Source organism: Phyllopteryx taeniolatus, chromosome 3, assembly GCF_024500385.1.
Source record: "Phyllopteryx taeniolatus isolate TA_2022b chromosome 3, UOR_Ptae_1.2, whole genome shotgun sequence".
NCBI lineage: Eukaryota > Metazoa > Chordata > Actinopteri > Syngnathiformes > Syngnathidae > Phyllopteryx > Phyllopteryx taeniolatus.
The window spans coordinates 12,441,934-12,458,079 of NC_084504.1; the positions used below are offsets into that span (position 1 = coordinate 12,441,934).

The 16,146-nt window shown below is 40.7% G+C and overlaps 1 protein-coding gene across 1 annotated transcript; it reads left to right on the forward strand.

Annotated features, from left to right (window-relative positions):
* Positions 1 to 2,579: 2,579 nt before the first annotated feature.
* On the forward strand, positions 2,580 to 16,075 carry hs3st1l2 (heparan sulfate (glucosamine) 3-O-sulfotransferase 1-like 2). The gene is made up of 3 exons (XM_061769255.1): positions 2,580 to 2,722; positions 9,108 to 9,381; positions 11,003 to 16,075. The coding sequence occupies exons 2-3, from the start codon at positions 9,166 to 9,168 to the stop codon at positions 11,666 to 11,668; spliced, it is 882 nt and encodes a 293-aa protein (XP_061625239.1). The 5' UTR covers positions 2,580 to 2,722; positions 9,108 to 9,165; the 3' UTR covers positions 11,669 to 16,075.
* The last annotated feature ends 71 nt before the right edge of the window (positions 16,076 to 16,146 follow it).

Here is a 16,146-nt window from a genome sequence, read left to right on the forward strand (position 1 = left end):
GTTTTTGAAGAACACGAACACTTGTCTTGTTGGTCTGACTTCTTGAGACTTATTTATGGGTCAACATATACATGAAATTAATTTCATGTGTCTAAATGAAAGACGTTTCAGGGGCTGAATTTTAAAGCAAATTCCACAGGGTGCAACTTTACAAGCCAAGTTTGGGCTAAAATGCCTGCATCAAAAAAATGACAGACTTGCTGTGTTTTTTCGGTATTGGCTTCTTGATCATTTTTTTGTGGGTATACTCATGATGGACATGGACATACCTACCAAAGTTAATTTGCTAAGTGAAATGAGTGGGGGGAAAAAATAATCCAGGTGATGCTGCCAAGGAAATTTCTGGCAAAAATGGGTGCTTAAAACTAAGATGGCAGACATCCTCTGTCTTTTCAGTCATGGCTTTTTGAGACATTTTTGTGGGTTTATTCATGATAGACATGCCTACCAAATTTCATGCTGCTAAAGGGAACTGTTTTTTGGGGGCTGATTTTGATTTCATTTTTTTAAAATACAGTACTGTATTATTCCAGAGAGTGCTATTGAGAGAAAATGGCTGCTTCAAAGCAACATGGCAGCCTTTCTGTGTCTTTTTGAGCATGGCTTCTTGAGACTTTTTTGTGATTCTACTTGTGGTAGACATGCCTATTCCACATTTCATGTTCCTAAAAGAAATTGCCGTCATACTGAGCAAAAATGGTCACTTTAAACCAAAATTGCAGCCTTCTATGTCTTTTTGGGCATGGATTCTAAAGACTTTTTGTGGGTCTACTAATAATAAACATACCTACCAAAATTCATGTTGGTAAAGGAAACAGACCTGACGAGGGCCTGAAATATATATCAATAAGTTGCCATGAAACACAAATATCAACAGATAGCAAACCAAGCGAGCGTCAGTAAAGGCTGCGAGAAACCCCCCGTGACAAGCATATAATGAGCCTGTGTGAGCATCTCGCACCATTTCATTGTGTCTTTATCTCCTCTCGCTCAGCTGCCCATGGTTAAAAAGCAGAAGAAGAAGTAAAAGGGGCTGCCGCATTGGAGCAAATTATCCACTCTTATTCCGCAACAACGACACCCTTGCGTCGCGCCGCAGGGGGCCGAGCCAGCACCGAATTGTTTTGTGGAGCATACGAGGTGTGCCAACATGTTGTCAAAGGCAGAGAAGCAGGAAGCAGAAGAAGAAATTGTTCAACTCAGGAGGGAAACGGGAAGAAAGGGGGACGCTGGAACATCTCCCAGGGGTCCCAGGGCGAGTCACCCCCCACCACCACCTGCGGAGAAGCCGGAGAAGCTCGACAGGGGATTCGTTTTTTTATTTTGGAAAGAAAAGCATCCCAGCGGCCTGGAGAGAAACGTCGCAAAAGGGCTTTTGTTTCATGTATGGGAGGGGAGAGGAGGCTGTGTGGGGCGGGGTGGGGGGTTGCATAATGTAGATATTTAGTACAATCACTTCCAGCACAATGAGGAACCCATGAAGTGCCACTTATTCACATTCATATTATTACAGTGGATATAAAAAGTCTACACACCCCTGTTCAAAAGCCAGGTTTCTGTGGTATAAAAAATGAGACCGGTATAAATAATTTCCAAACTTTTTACGACATGAATCTGAACTATAACCTGTACAACTCAATTGAAAACACCCAAACGGACATGTAAACGCTACAACCCCCCCCCATATCCGTCGACTAATGTAAGTCTTTGGTGAACTACGTACATGGAGGAGGGGCAAGTTATGGTGTAACTAGATGCAAGAGTGTAAATAAAAGTCTTAAATTGGGATTTAAGCATTTCCACAGAGGGAGCCACTGTCATTTCTGTGGGTCAGGGGCATTCCAGAGCACTGGAACCCGAATGCTATAGAAGCTGCTGACTTCTTTTTAGCTTTTAGAGTCACCAAATGACCAGCACGTTGCCAGCATATATGGGTCTCGACAGCAGAATAAAAGTTTTGTTGCTAACAATTTTTAAGTCAAATTTGTGAGTAAATTGAGATGAGATCATCATTATTTCAGTATACCGTACAGTACCACACTCTATCCACTTTTTGTGACGTTGTTTAGTGGTGTTCTCTGAGATTTATATTTTATTTTGTTCTATTGGAAAATACATTTCTTGGCTCAATAAAGGCTGGGAAACCCTGAACAAGAGTGATAATCAAATTAAGTTTTTCTTGATATGAAGCTGATTTTAAAAAAAAAAAAGATGAAGTGACAGGCAGTCCAGAAGCCAGTATTTTTTTGTGTCTTTGTGTTGTTTTGTTCTGACACTCTCTAACTTATTTATGATGGAAGGGACTCGCCCCAGCAGACTGGAGGAGGAACAGGAGGGTGTGTGCAAATGTGTGTGTTTGTGTGCGTCAGTGTATGAGGATAAATAATGCTAAAAACTGGGTATCAACTGCGGTGAAGGGGGACAAAAAAAACAGCTGATGTGACAGAAATGAAAGACAAGGTAAAACAGAGGAGAGAGATGTGGGGGGTCTTTCCCTGAGGCGTGCACACACACACACACACACATTCCCTGCCTCCCAGTCAGTGGCAGCATTGCACGCTCAGCAAGTCGGTGTTGGCGGCAGCAGCACAAAGCAAAGTCGCTACATTTGCTGCTCGCGCGCACGCACGCACGCACACACACTTGCTCCAGTGAGGAGAGGCGAGGGGCGAAGCAAAAGCAAACAAGCGCCGAGCACAGGAGCACATCCAAGAGTCGTCAGGTAAGTCCTTCAAGCTCACTTTTCAGCATAAAAAGCATAGAATGTTTAGTATTGTGTGTCTTCTGGGAGCTGTTCCTCACATTTTGGTTGCCATAACGTCCAAGTTTCATGCTGGTTATTTGTTTCCACCTCACTTTCTTTCTTTAAAACCATTTTAGCTTTAAACAAAAAAAACATTGCAATATAAATTATTATGTTGTACTATTTTAAAAAGTGCATCCATTCACTATTTGGAAATATAATAAAGCAATTACTCCTCCCTACGTTAGCTTTGAGCCAATTGAAAGCTCTGATATAATTGGAATGTATCATTGGTCTTATGCCCAGATGCTGGCAAACAAGGGATGGTTTTTTTTTTCTGGTGGTGGATATTCCGCCCTAATTTCAGCAAAGCTCCCGAAGCTCTAGCTAATAGGTCAGTATGAGGCCACGGGGTAATGTGCCCATTATGTGTGCCCGCAAGTGGCAAATGATTGACACCTCGTCAGTCATGCCTTTTGTTTCTGATTGTTTTTCCTCGTATAGGGTGGTTTCTTAAAAATCTAATTAAAGGTACAAGATGGCGCCAACGAGGTATTTTATCTATTAACATACTACTGTCAGGTCATAGTGACAGTTTTAATAAATATAAGAAAATGGCAAACTTCCCCTCTAAAATATGACTTTCTTCCCTCATTAACTCTGATTTGAGTAATTTTAACCCCGACAAAATATCTCTATAAACAAAATTGAGTTGTTGTAAATATTACATCTTTTTTCTTGATAAAATATGACTTCATTCTCCAAACCTTACAACTTTTCCCTCGAAAATACGAACTTTTTTCAACTCCTATGGCACTTAGGGATTCATATTGTTATGTTTAATTTGCATTACGATTATAAGGGAGACCTCGGAAAAAATGTCTCCCCTGGACCCAAAAAGTTGGAGAACCCCGGATTTAGAGCATGTAAGCGAACCACAACAAACATATCTGGATGCTGTATTTAATAGTTTAATAGGAGGCAATTTTATCGCGTGTGTGTGTGTGTGTGTCCACCACCTTACTAACTAAAGTACATTATGTCTGTTTGGGGGCACATTAAGGCACATTAGTTGAAGGAGCAGGCCTGAATAATAAATGCTCTTTATTTATGAGAGTGCATACGTGTCAAATCCTGTGGAGTGCAGTGGAGCACATATGCACTCATACACACAGACACACACAAACACACACCGAGAGCTCTCAGGATTATGGTGTTGAGTTCAAGGGCACAAGAGCAGAATAGTATTTCTGTCAGCATCTGGCCACAGTTCAAGGTTCATTCAAGGTTAATTTTACTGATAACACAGAAGTGGAGTGTAGCGAGCAGACCTCCGCCAAGGCATGACAGTCATTTCACACGTTCATATTCACACCTCTTGCGCATGGACAAAAGATATGATGACAAAATCGTACTCTTATGAGAAAAAAAGTCACAATTTTACTTAGAAAAACGTCAGAATCTTACGACAATAATGTTTTTTTTTTTTTAAAAAGAAAAACTTCAAAAAGTTGAATTTTTTTTAAAAGAGAAAAGCCGTACAGTAATTTTACAAGAAAAGTCACATTTTCAGAAAAACGTTTTTGGGGATAAAAAAGTAGTAGGAAAAATATACTTTAAGTCACAGCCTTATGACCATTAATGCTTATTTTTCTAAAGAAAAACAGTCTGAATCTTATCTAATCTTTTCTAAGGTCAAAAAAAGGTCAGATTTCATGACAATGGTCTTTTTTTTTTACTGTACTCTTACAATGAGGTCTAAATCTTATGAGAAAATGAGTAAGTTCCAAAATATTTTTTAGAACGAAGTCGTAACCTTATGACCATTAAAGCTCTTTTTTCAAAAGGTAAGTTTTTTTAAGTCATGAAAATGTGTACTTTATTAGAAAAACATTTAAAGCTCAAGTATAATGGGATTAATTTTTCAAAAATACAATTTTTCTTTTAGCAGAATAAAGTCGTATTTTTCTGGAGAATAAAGTCATATGCTTACGAGAACCTATGCTTTTTAGGAGGAAAAAAAAGAAAAATTGTACCAGACTGGCGACCAGTTCAGGGTGTACTTCGCCTCTGCCCAAAGTCAGCGGGGATAGGTCACGACCCCAGTGAGGATAAGTGGTTTAAAATCAGACTACCGGATTTTAGCCCCGATATTGGCGCGATTACTCCGATTGTCTGGCAACCAGTTCAGGGTGTACCCCGCCTCCTGCCCGATGATAGCTGGGATAGGCTCCAGCACGCCCGCGACCCTCGTGAGGACAAGCGGCTCAGAAAATGGATGGATGGATGGATGGAAAAAGTTATGTAAAGTATCTATATGTATAATTTATACGGTATTTGTGAGTACTGCCGAGGTGCCACTTTTTTATTTATTTTTGTAATTCTCTTACATGTTCTGGAAAATGTAAACTGAAATTAACATTGATTCAATAAATTTGTTTAAAAAATAATAATAATTAAGTTGTACTTTTTAGAGAAAAAAAGTCACAATATTTATGACTTTCTGCTCAGACTGTTGCAGTAAAAATTATGACTTAGTAAAAATTAAGACCTTTTCCCTCAATTCTTTAATAAGTCAAAAACAAAATGTCAAATTCTAATCAGTTCTGTATATAATATATATTGTTTGCATAACCCTGCTAACTACCAAACCAACCACATGAAATTCAAGCCGGGCTTCCTCTTTGTGTTTGTATTTATTTCGCCTTCCCAAGCTTCCTCCCTGGGGTGTGGTGCCCAGGTGAGGGACTTGTGAACTGGTTTCCATGGAAAGTTGAACAGCTTGAGTCCAAAACACACCTGAGGATGAAGGCAGTCATCCTTAGCAGTCCAATCACATTTCCCCCTTCACATGTGCAGTATTTAACCCATAAAAACATCCAGCCCTGACCGTGACAACATTGAGCTCGCTGGTCCATGATGATATTGACCAGACACAACAGCCCCACTCCTCTCCAACCTCCCCCTTCCTTCCATCTGTCAGCTGGCCATGCTTCCAGAAACCCCCCAAACGCAAGCCAGTACGCGACAACTGAATCAATGCTGTCTATCCCACTGGAACTGTTGACTTCCCGAAAAGGGAGTCCATAAATCGCCCTAAAATTATATTTAAGGTCCCTGGTAAACACTGCGAGAACACGTAAACGTAAAAAATTGTGAGTTAATTTTACACTTCAGTCAATAAGCATGAGCAAGGGCGACGGCAAAGATGACACTTGCAATGATCAAATCAATCAAACTTGTTGGTTAGTTGAGAAGAAAATTAAGCAGAGTTAGCACACTTGATTGGAGAAGAGGAGAAGAAGAGAGGAAAACAAACTGCTTTTACCAAAATTAACAAAGTTTTCAAATTTTTTCACATGGACATTGAAAATGCGGAACAGACGACAATGACACCACAGAGAAGAGTGTTGTTACAAAACTGCCAAATTTTAATGATTAAAAAATATATATAGTTGTATACTGGGCAATTTTTTTCGGCTTCAAAATGGTGACAAATCAGGTTGTTCTCTTCGCTCTCGGATGCTTTGGCCATGTCTCCTGAATGTGCTGAAACCATTCAGATGTCAAATGTAAATCAAATGCCTACTTTGACAACCTGAAAAAATGGATGCTACTTTGTCTAGAATCTTTCTTATGCCTTTACGTTTGAGCTACGAAAATACTGTATCTGCTTAAAGCCTCCGGTTGCTGGAATATATCCCACTGGGTTGTCATGGGGGCGCGGAGGCACTCCAAAGGTGCCATGCCAGCGTGAAGCCCCTGTCGACACGCTGGCTGTCAACTTGGCCTTTTACAAACAATAAATACCACGTTCGTCACTCTTCCGCCCTTCTCTCGGTCGACAACGAGACGCTCTTAAGTGACTACACCAGCAGAGTATCCATGCATGGGAAGATGTATTTTTGGAGCGTTGGCATCGCTAGCTAGCTATCTGCATGTTGCAGTTGCGTCTTCAAATATCTATAATGTACTGAACTGAGGGTCTTTAAGAGGTGGCGTCAGATACAGTATTCAGGGCTTGGCCCCCAACTGAGGGTTCACTGTACCATTAAATTGTAAATGCTGCATGGAGAAATCTATGTTTTTTTTTTTTTTTTTTTTTTTTTTTTGCATGTGGTCAGTAACTATTAGTATTGTTAGCAAAAGATGCTTTATCAATTTCAACAATCATTTCCAGAGCGCTAGCTCAAGGTAGAAACTACTACCTTTTTGTTCCAGATGACTGTCCTTGTGACATTATGAGCAATTTTATGACAGACACTACTACTACGATGACTACGACTACAACAACTACACCAAACTGCTCTGTGTGTGTGTGTGTGTGTGTGTAGGATGAAAGCGACAGTAAGAATTGCCGTTGTTTGGCTTTTGATACGGTTGACCCAGATCTTAACACGCTCCAGAACACAAGGAGGAGGAGGATGAGGGGGGGGGAAACGGTGTTTTGCTAAAGTGGGGGTGTGACTGTCAGGGTGGGGTTGGGGGGGGGGGGGGGGGTGCTGCAGTGCTTTCGAGGACTCCCCGCCGAGTGAGGAAAAAAATTTTTTGGCGGGGGCAAAAAAGATGAAGCGAGAGAATGTGAGAGTGTCTCCGCAAAATTGTTGGGTTCACGCTCTGTGTTGTTACAGATGGAGAAGAGGTGCAAAAATGTGTTCGATTTTTTTTTTACTGATACTGAGTCTGATGGTGGAAAATTGCCAGGTCGATTTCCCGCCCAATTCCGTCTGTGCTGGGTGAACAATAGCCCAAGGCTCAACTCATAACACGCACAAATGATCTCACACTCATACAGTCACTCTGTCTCTCTCTCTCTGTCTCTCTCACACACACACACACACACACACACACACACACACACACACACACAGTACACTTACAATCAACTAGGACACAAGTAGACAAGGACACAAGCCCACGAGGATGCTAAGAAAACAACTGCCACACAAATTGACACGTACACTAGCTAGGACATGAGTATTCTCGCACAAGGACAAGTCCACTCGACACAAAAATGCTAGTACACAAGTCCACAAATAGATGGGTAAAGAAGGACACAAGGATGCGAGGACACAAGTGCAGTAGGAAACAAGTAAACAAGGATGCTGGGACACAAGTACAGAAGTCCACTGGGACACAAAAATGCTAGTAGACATAGACAAGTACACATGGACTCAAGTCCACGAGGAAACAAGTTGACAATGACACAAGTCCACTAGAAGACAAAAATGCTCTGATAGAAGTCCACTAGGACACAAGTAGATAAGGACAAAAATCCACTAGGACACAAGAATCCAAGGACAGCAGTACACTAGAACATAAGTCCACTAGGCCACACCAATGCTAGGGCACAAGTCCGCTAGGACAGTACAGTACACACACACACAGTCTGGGCAAATATTGCAACATGAATGACGTCACATCAGGGACGGCCCAGAAGGTTTCAGAGGGGCCACAGTGCTCCCCGAAGATGCAATTAGCTGTGGAACCAGACACGGTTCCTTGTCTGAGATACCCGTACTACGCTTGTGTGATAATTAATAACACAATAACAACAACAACAGGAAACTGGAAAAAAGGTGAAGTGAGTTTGTTTAAAATTGTGACACACACAGCATCAAAAAAAAGTAATTAAACAGCTAGCATTGGTTTGAAAACGCTTGAACGTACAATTACTTACTCTTATTTAATGTGGTGACACCACTATCATTTGTTAAAACAACAACAACAGTCCAAGTTGCATTTGTTTGTAGAACCCCAATTCCAATGAAGTTGGGACGTTGTGTTAAACATAAATAAAAACAGAATACAATGATTTGCAAATCATGTTCAACTTATATTTAATTGAATACACTAAACATGACAATATAATTAGCATTTGTTTAAAAGCATGACAGCACAACTAGCATTTGTTTAAAAACCGGACGATGCAATTACATTTATTGTTAAAAAATCATGACTACGCAACTAGCATTTTTTAAAACAACAACACAACTAGCATATTTTTAAACAAATGACAAAAGATATAGGATTTTATTTCCAAAATTATGACAAGGGAACTTGCATTTGTTTAAAAACATGAAGACACAACTAGGATTTGTTTTAAAAATCATGACCCAACTGCCATTTGTTTAAAAAAAAAAAAAAAACATGACAATGAAACTAGCATTTGTTTAAAAACATGACAACTAGCATTTTTGTTTACAAAACATGACAAGGCAACTAGCGTTTGTTTAAAAAACATGATGACCCAACCAGCATTTGTTTAACAACTTAATGATGCGGCGAGCATACCTCTGTAGACCTCAGTTTAACAACCATGTAAGAATTTATTTGTTTCTTCTCCTTTATCTTTTTGTCTTAGTTTTTGTTTCAGCTTATCTGAGCGCCGAGCCTCCCCGCCGACCGATGTGTGTGTCGCCATGCTGCGGACGCTGCCGGTACTGCTGCTGACTGTCAACTTGGCCGTGGGTTCGAGCTCCCCCGGTGACGTCCTCTCGCCGTCCTACAACAAAAGTAACAGTAGTGGCGTGCAGAGGCTGCCCGACGCCATCATCATCGGCGTGCGTAAAGGAGGAACCAGAGCTCTCCTGGAGATGCTCAACCTGCACCCTGATGTGAAAGTGGCAAAGGCAGAGGTGCAACGTAAAAATGTGCTAAAAACAATAAAAATGTCTTTTTTATTTTTTTATTTTTTATTTTATTTTTTTACAGACGTGACGACAAAGCTAGCATTTGTTTAAAACGTGATAACAAGCTAGCATTGGTTTAAATACAGGATGACACTGCTAGCATTTTGTTTATAAATGTCACAATGCAGCTATAATTTGTTTAAAAATATGATAACGCAACTATAATTTGTATGAAAAGAGCAGCTTGCATTTGTTAAAAAAAATACTAAATAAATATTTGTTTGAAAATAGCATGACGCAACGAGCGCTTGTTTAAAAAAACATAACTTAGCTGTTTTTTGCTGAAAAATGTCACGACGCATCTACCGTTTTTTTATCGTCGCAACACAGCTAGCATTTGTTGAAAATGTGATAACACAGCTAGTATTTGTTTGAAAACATGACAGCGTGACTAGCATTTTGTTCATAAATGTGACAACACAGCTAGCATTTGTTAAAAATGTTATAACGTGAGTAGCATTTGTTTAAAAACAAGATGACAAAGCTGGCATTTTGTTTAGCAATGTGACAACATAACTAGCATTTGTTTAAAACTAATAACACTGCTAGCTAAAAAAAAAAAAATATGACAAAGTTAGCATTTGTTAAAAAATCACAACGGATCTTTACGACACAGATAGTATTGGGTAAGACTGTAATGCTATAAGTATTTTTTATTTTTTTTTTTTAAACAGGTTGATGCAGCAAGAATTGGGTTTGAAAACGTGACCACGCAGCTAGCGATTGTTTGAAAGTATGTCGACAATGTGAGCATTTGTTTAAAAATGTGACAACGCAAGTAGTATTTGTTTAAAACCAGGACAAGGTAGCTAACATTTGTTTAAAAAAGGAGGGGATTCTGAACAGTTGCACTAACTGGTAACAGTTAGCGTTAAGCAGAAAAACATCAGGCTTCTGCTAAAAAGTAAAAAAAATATTTTTTTAAAACTCAGAAAAAGCCTACTAGAACATCTGAACTTTATTTGGAGTGAAAGGAAGCACTTTAAAGACTATTTTGCATCAGACTAAGACATTTTGTAATCTCATAGGATTTTTTTTTGTCAAAAAATGCTTTTAATCAAAAATGGGACTTTTTGGATGATGTTTTTGACATAATACCAAAACTTTTTAAATCCCATAAAATTATGAATTAGCTAGGGAAAAAAATGACTTAATCCTTGATTTTCATAGACTGTGACTTTTTCCCTGAAGAGTACAAATTCTTTATTATATAAATGTGACTCCATTGACATAATGACATTTTACCCGTAAAACAACTTTTTTCTTAAAAATATATGACTTTATTCCTATCAAATCGTGACATTATTCTTATAAATTTTTATATTAAAAAAAGTGTACAATTATTTATTTGCCATAAAATTATGCTTTTTCTCAACACAGAGTGGATATAAAAAGTCGACACAACCCAGTTCAAATGCCAGGTTACTTTTTATATCCACTGTATAATTGTGACTTGATCGAGGTGGATTAGGTTGGGTCCTATGTAGGCCCAAGAACCAAATGCCCAGCCTTCCACTGGGTTTGACAACGTGTCCGTAAATAACCAGCGCCCCCTCCGTGCCTACAGGTGCACTACTTCAACGTGGAGGATCACTACAAGCGAGGCCTGGCCTGGTATCGCTCCCAGATGCCCTTCACCAAGCCCGGCCAGCTGACGTTGGAGAAGACCCCCGGCTACTTCGCCGCACCCCAAGTTCCGGCTCGTGTCTGGGCCCTGAACCCAGCCGCCCGCCTGCTGCTGATCGTGCGCGACCCGGCAGAGAGGCTTGTCTCCGACTACACCCAGGTCCTACACAACCGCCTGGCCCGCCGAAAACCCTACCGGCCTCTGGAGGAGCTTCTACTCTGCAAGGGCCACGTGGACCCGGACTACAAGGCCCTCCAGAGGAGCCTCTACCACCGGCACCTGGCCCGCTGGCTGGAGGTCTTCCCCAGGGAGCAGATCCACGTTGTGGACGGCGACGCCCTGGTCCGGGACCCTTACCCCGAGCTGAGACAAGCCGAGCGCTTCCTGGAGCTACCGACCCACATTGGCCCACAGAACTTCTACTACAACAGCACAAAGGGGTTCTACTGCCTCTTGGAGGCCGGACGGGAGAAGTGCTTGGACCAGTCCAAAGGGCGGCCGCACGCGCCTCTTGACGGACTCGCCTTCAGAAAGCTCTGCCACTACTTGGCCAAGCCCAACCGCTTGTTCTTTGACATGGTGGGTAGAACCTTTTCCTGGTGCTGAAGACACTGTGGACTTCCTTTTTCTTTAAAAGCTTTAAAGCCCACCCATTCAGAGACAACACAGTCCACCCTGTTTGCCATCGACTCAATGATAAGGATAGAAGTGACTTTACAACCATGCGTCCTCCATGGATAAAACTGTGTCATATGCAAATGACCAAGCAGATGGCGTTTACAAAAAAACAGGACAACTAGCATTTAAAAAAAAAAAATGACAATACAACTACCAAACACTGGCATTTGATTAAAAACATGACACCACAGCTGGAGTATATTTCAAAAGCTTAAAACACAGCTAGAATTTCTTTCAAAACGTGACAAGGCAGCTTGCAGCTTTTCTTAAAACTTGATGACACGGCTCGCGTTTGTTCAAATCATGACAACGTCACAAGCGTTTCTTTAAAGGAACTTTCTATTGCTGTGAACATTGGCACTTATTCCATAGTTCTGGACTTAAAACCATTGTCTGTATAAAGAATTTTCCCCAAAAAAATATTTTAGGCTTATTTTTACATTATTTGGTGGTTTTTAACAGGCCTGCCCGCATTTGGGTCGAAAACCTGCTTGAGCTTCGTCAGTGCAAGAAGCAGCTGATTTTCCCATACTAGTTAATGTACTTGGATGGCTCACAAGCAAGCCTGGGGCGTAATTGTTATCTATATTCAAAGAATCAGAATCATCTTTATTTGCCAAGTATGTCAAAAACACACAAGGAATTTGTCTCCGGTAGTTGGAGCCGCTCTTGTATGACAACAGACAGTCATTTGACAGAAAATACTTTTGAGACATTCATCCATCCATCCATTTTCTGAGCCGCTTCTCCCCACAAGGGTCGCGGGCGTGCTGGAGCCTATCCCAGCTATCATCGGGCAGGAGGCAGGGTACACCCTGAACTGGTTGCCAGCCAATCGCAGGGCACATACAAACAAACAACCATCCGCACTCACATTCACACCTACGGGCAATTTAGAGTCTTCAATTAACCTACCCTGCATGTTTTTGGGATGTGGGAGGAAGAAAACCCACGCAGGCACTGGGGGAACATGCAAACTCCACCGCTCTAACCAGTCGACCACCGTGATGCCCTTTTGAGACATAAAAAGATAAAAATATAAGTACATGTAAGTACAGAGGGTCAGCAATGAAAGGTTACCAGTAATGTTGTAATGCCGGTACTTTTTTTTGGAGAGTCCAATTTAGAGCAGTTTGAAATTACTAATAGAGCAATAGTCTGGTACAGGGACCATTGTGCAAATGGTGGAGTTACTTCTCAAGCACATGTGTGGCCAGTATTGGTCAACAACAGATATGCAAAAGTGCAGAGTGGCGAGACTACTACAGTGAGTGCACGAGTAATGTATAATTGGTAAACAGAGATGTGACAACAATCTCAATACAAAATTGGCAGCATTTTACAATGGAATTGTAAGTTACCCGTTTAAGAAGTTAATGACAAGAGGGAAGAAGCTGTTGAAATGTCTGCTAGTTTTAGTTTGCATTGATCGGTAGCGCCTACCTGAGGGAAGGAGCTGGAATAGGTGGTGACCAGGATGTGCAGGGTTCAAGAGGATTTTGCTTGCTCTTGTCTTTGTTCTGGCAGCATGCAAGTCCTCAAGGGTGGGTAGGGAGGTACCGACAATCTTTTCACCAGTCCCGATTGTTTGTTGCAGTCGGAGTTTGTCCTTTTTTGGGGCAGAACCAAACCAGACTGTGATAGATGAACACCAGGACTGATTCGGTGACTGCTGTGTAGAACTGCCTCAACAGCTCCTGTGGCAGTCTGTGGTTCCTCAGAAGCCCCAGGAAGTGTATCCTCTGCTAGGCCTTTTTGAGGACGGAGTTGATGTTGGTCTCCCACTTCAGGTCCTGAGAGACTGTAATTCCCAGGAACTTGAAGGTTTCAACGGTTGACACAGGACAGTTGGGCAGCTGTGGCGAAGGATGCTTCCTAAAGTCCACGATCATTTCTACCTACAGTCTTGAGCGTGTTCAGCTGCAGGTTGTGTCGGCCTCACCACAGCTCCAGCCGTTCCACTTCCTGTCGATAGGCAGACTCGTCAGTCTTTGATGAGGCCGATGACTGTGGTGTCGTCTTGAGGAGTTTTACAGCCAGGTGCGTTGAGGTGCAATCATTTGTGTAGAGAGAGAGAAGAGTAGCGGAGAGAGGACACATCCTTGGGGTGCCCCGGTGCATGTAGATATTTTTTTAGACAATAATGAGTGAAAATAGTGAGGTTGGATGAATTTGTGTGGGGTTGTTTTGTTAGAATCGATCGCTGTAAAAGTGATTCATTTGTGAGCTGGTTCTTCGGTTGATCGCTAACCTTTGAAAAACAGTTTCAGAAGATGAAAACACAGGCGTTACCTTTTGTGAAGTTTTTGTATCATCTGTGGAGTCATGTCACCGTTAACTTTGATGGGCACTGCTGGCTGTCAACATGGCGGACACCTGCAGCAAAGCTCCGTGTTTGTTCTTATTTACGTTCGTACGCATTTCAACAGGCATAGATACTTGAAAAAAGATTTTTGGACGATGATGTTACACAGGCATTTTCTTTTGTGACATATTAAAAGCTTTTTGGACGGTCAGGGGCTCGGCTGACCACAACATTGATGTGCAATGACTGCATAACAAATATTTTTTTTTTTAGCATATTAAATTAGCGATTGAACATAATTTTTGGACTATAGTTGTTGCGCTCATGTGAAACAGCAAGTGCAATAGAATATGAGTACTTCGGTTGACGAGGCTTGTGATAACCACATGTGGCACCCACTGTGGTGTATTTGTGATTTTAATTGATGATGCCCTAATAAATTTGTGATAATTCAGCATATTAAATTTGTGATTGTACATAATTTTGGGGTGCTAGCTGTTGTCCATGTGAGTGCAAAAATATATAAAAGCAATAACGTATGATATCATCCATCCATCCATTTTCTACACCGCTTATCCTCACTAGGGTCACGGGTATGCTGGAGCCTATCCCAGCTAACTGGGGGCAGGTGGTGGTGTACACCCTGAACTAGTTGCCATCCCACAGGAGCTGGAGCCTATTCCAGCTGACTTTGGGCGAAAGGCGGCGTATGATACCAACTTGAAGAAATTGGTGTTTGGAAACTCAAGCAGGCTGTTGTTTGTTTTTAATTTCCTGAAAAGTTGCCATTTTGGAGGTTGGAATGGCTGGCTGTCTAAGGATGACGAAATACTGCCACTTGATAGTGTAGTTAGTACATTCCTTTTTTTTATTATTTCCTGAAAATGTGTCATTTTGGAGGTGGGAGGATTCTGCCCAACAGTGAATGTGTGACAGTGAGTAAATACTGCAAACTTATAGTATAGTACATTCCTTTGTCTTCACTAGCCGGCTATGCAGTGAATTTGGTCTTCTGCCAGAGACGTCACATCAAGACATGGGGGGTGCGTGTCGATTTTGGCATGATCCAGGGGCGTTCCAAGTGCAATTATTTATTTACCTATTGCTCCAAAATGGATTAAAATTATTGGAAATGACTGCAAGTTTCATATTCTTGAGTAAAAAAATACACCAAATCAACTTGTTAATGAAATAAGGACCATTACAACCCCATAGCGCCTTTAAAATCCTTATGACAATGCACCATTTGTTTAAAAAAAAAAAAAAAACTTACAAAACAAGGCAGCTAGCTTTGGTTTGTAAACATTGCTAGCATTTGCTCAAAAAAAAAAAAAAAGTGAAGATCAAGCTCGTGTTTGTTTGAAAACCAACCAATGCAGCTGGAGGGTGGCACTAGCATTTCTTTAAAAATGTGACATGGCAGTAAGCAATTGTTAAAAAATGACAACAGCCAGCATCTTTTTACAAATTTGATGACACAGCTAGCGCTTGTTAAAAACACGACAACGTCCCTAGAATTTCTTTTTTTTTTTTTAAATCTTGACAGCACTACTACCATTTGATTAAAAAATCTTAAAAAAACAACACAGCTAGCATTTTCTTGACACAACTAGGCAGTTAGCTTTGGTTTAACCTTTACCTTTCTCGCATTTGTTTAAAAAACATGACAATGCCGCTAAATGCAACTAACCAGCTAGCAATTGTTTAACAATGACAAGGCAGCTAGTGTTAGTTTAAAACCATGACAACGAATCTGCCGTTTTTTTTTTTTTATTTTTTTAAAGACCTTAGAACACAGCTAGCTTTTGTTTAAAAATGGCATGACACAGTAACCGTTTGTATATAAAAAAATAATAATTATGCAATTTTTTCCCCCCCCAAATAGGCAAAAAGTATTTTTGGTGAAAAAACAAGTGTTGAAATAATACACCGTTGCACTAAGAACCCTTGTCAAAGGTAAATCAAGGTTACACACGGCGAACTTTTGTAGCTCTGACATTTGTGCGTTAGTAAAACATTTCTGTCTTTTGTTACTTTTGTAGCTCTGACATTTGTGCGTTAGTAAAACATTTCTGTCTTTTGTTACATTAGAATGAATGTT

What these genes read in the sequence shown, in the direction of transcription:
- hs3st1l2 (XM_061769255.1), top strand. Translation starts at nt 9,166, where the DNA reads ATGCTGCGGACGCTGCCGGTACTGCTGCTGACTGTCAACTTGGCCGTG. An exon ending in TGAAAGTGGCAAAGGCAGAG is followed by an intron (nt 9,382 to 11,002) that starts GTGCAACGTAAA and finishes CCGTGCCTACAG; the next exon opens with GTGCACTACTTCAACGTGGA.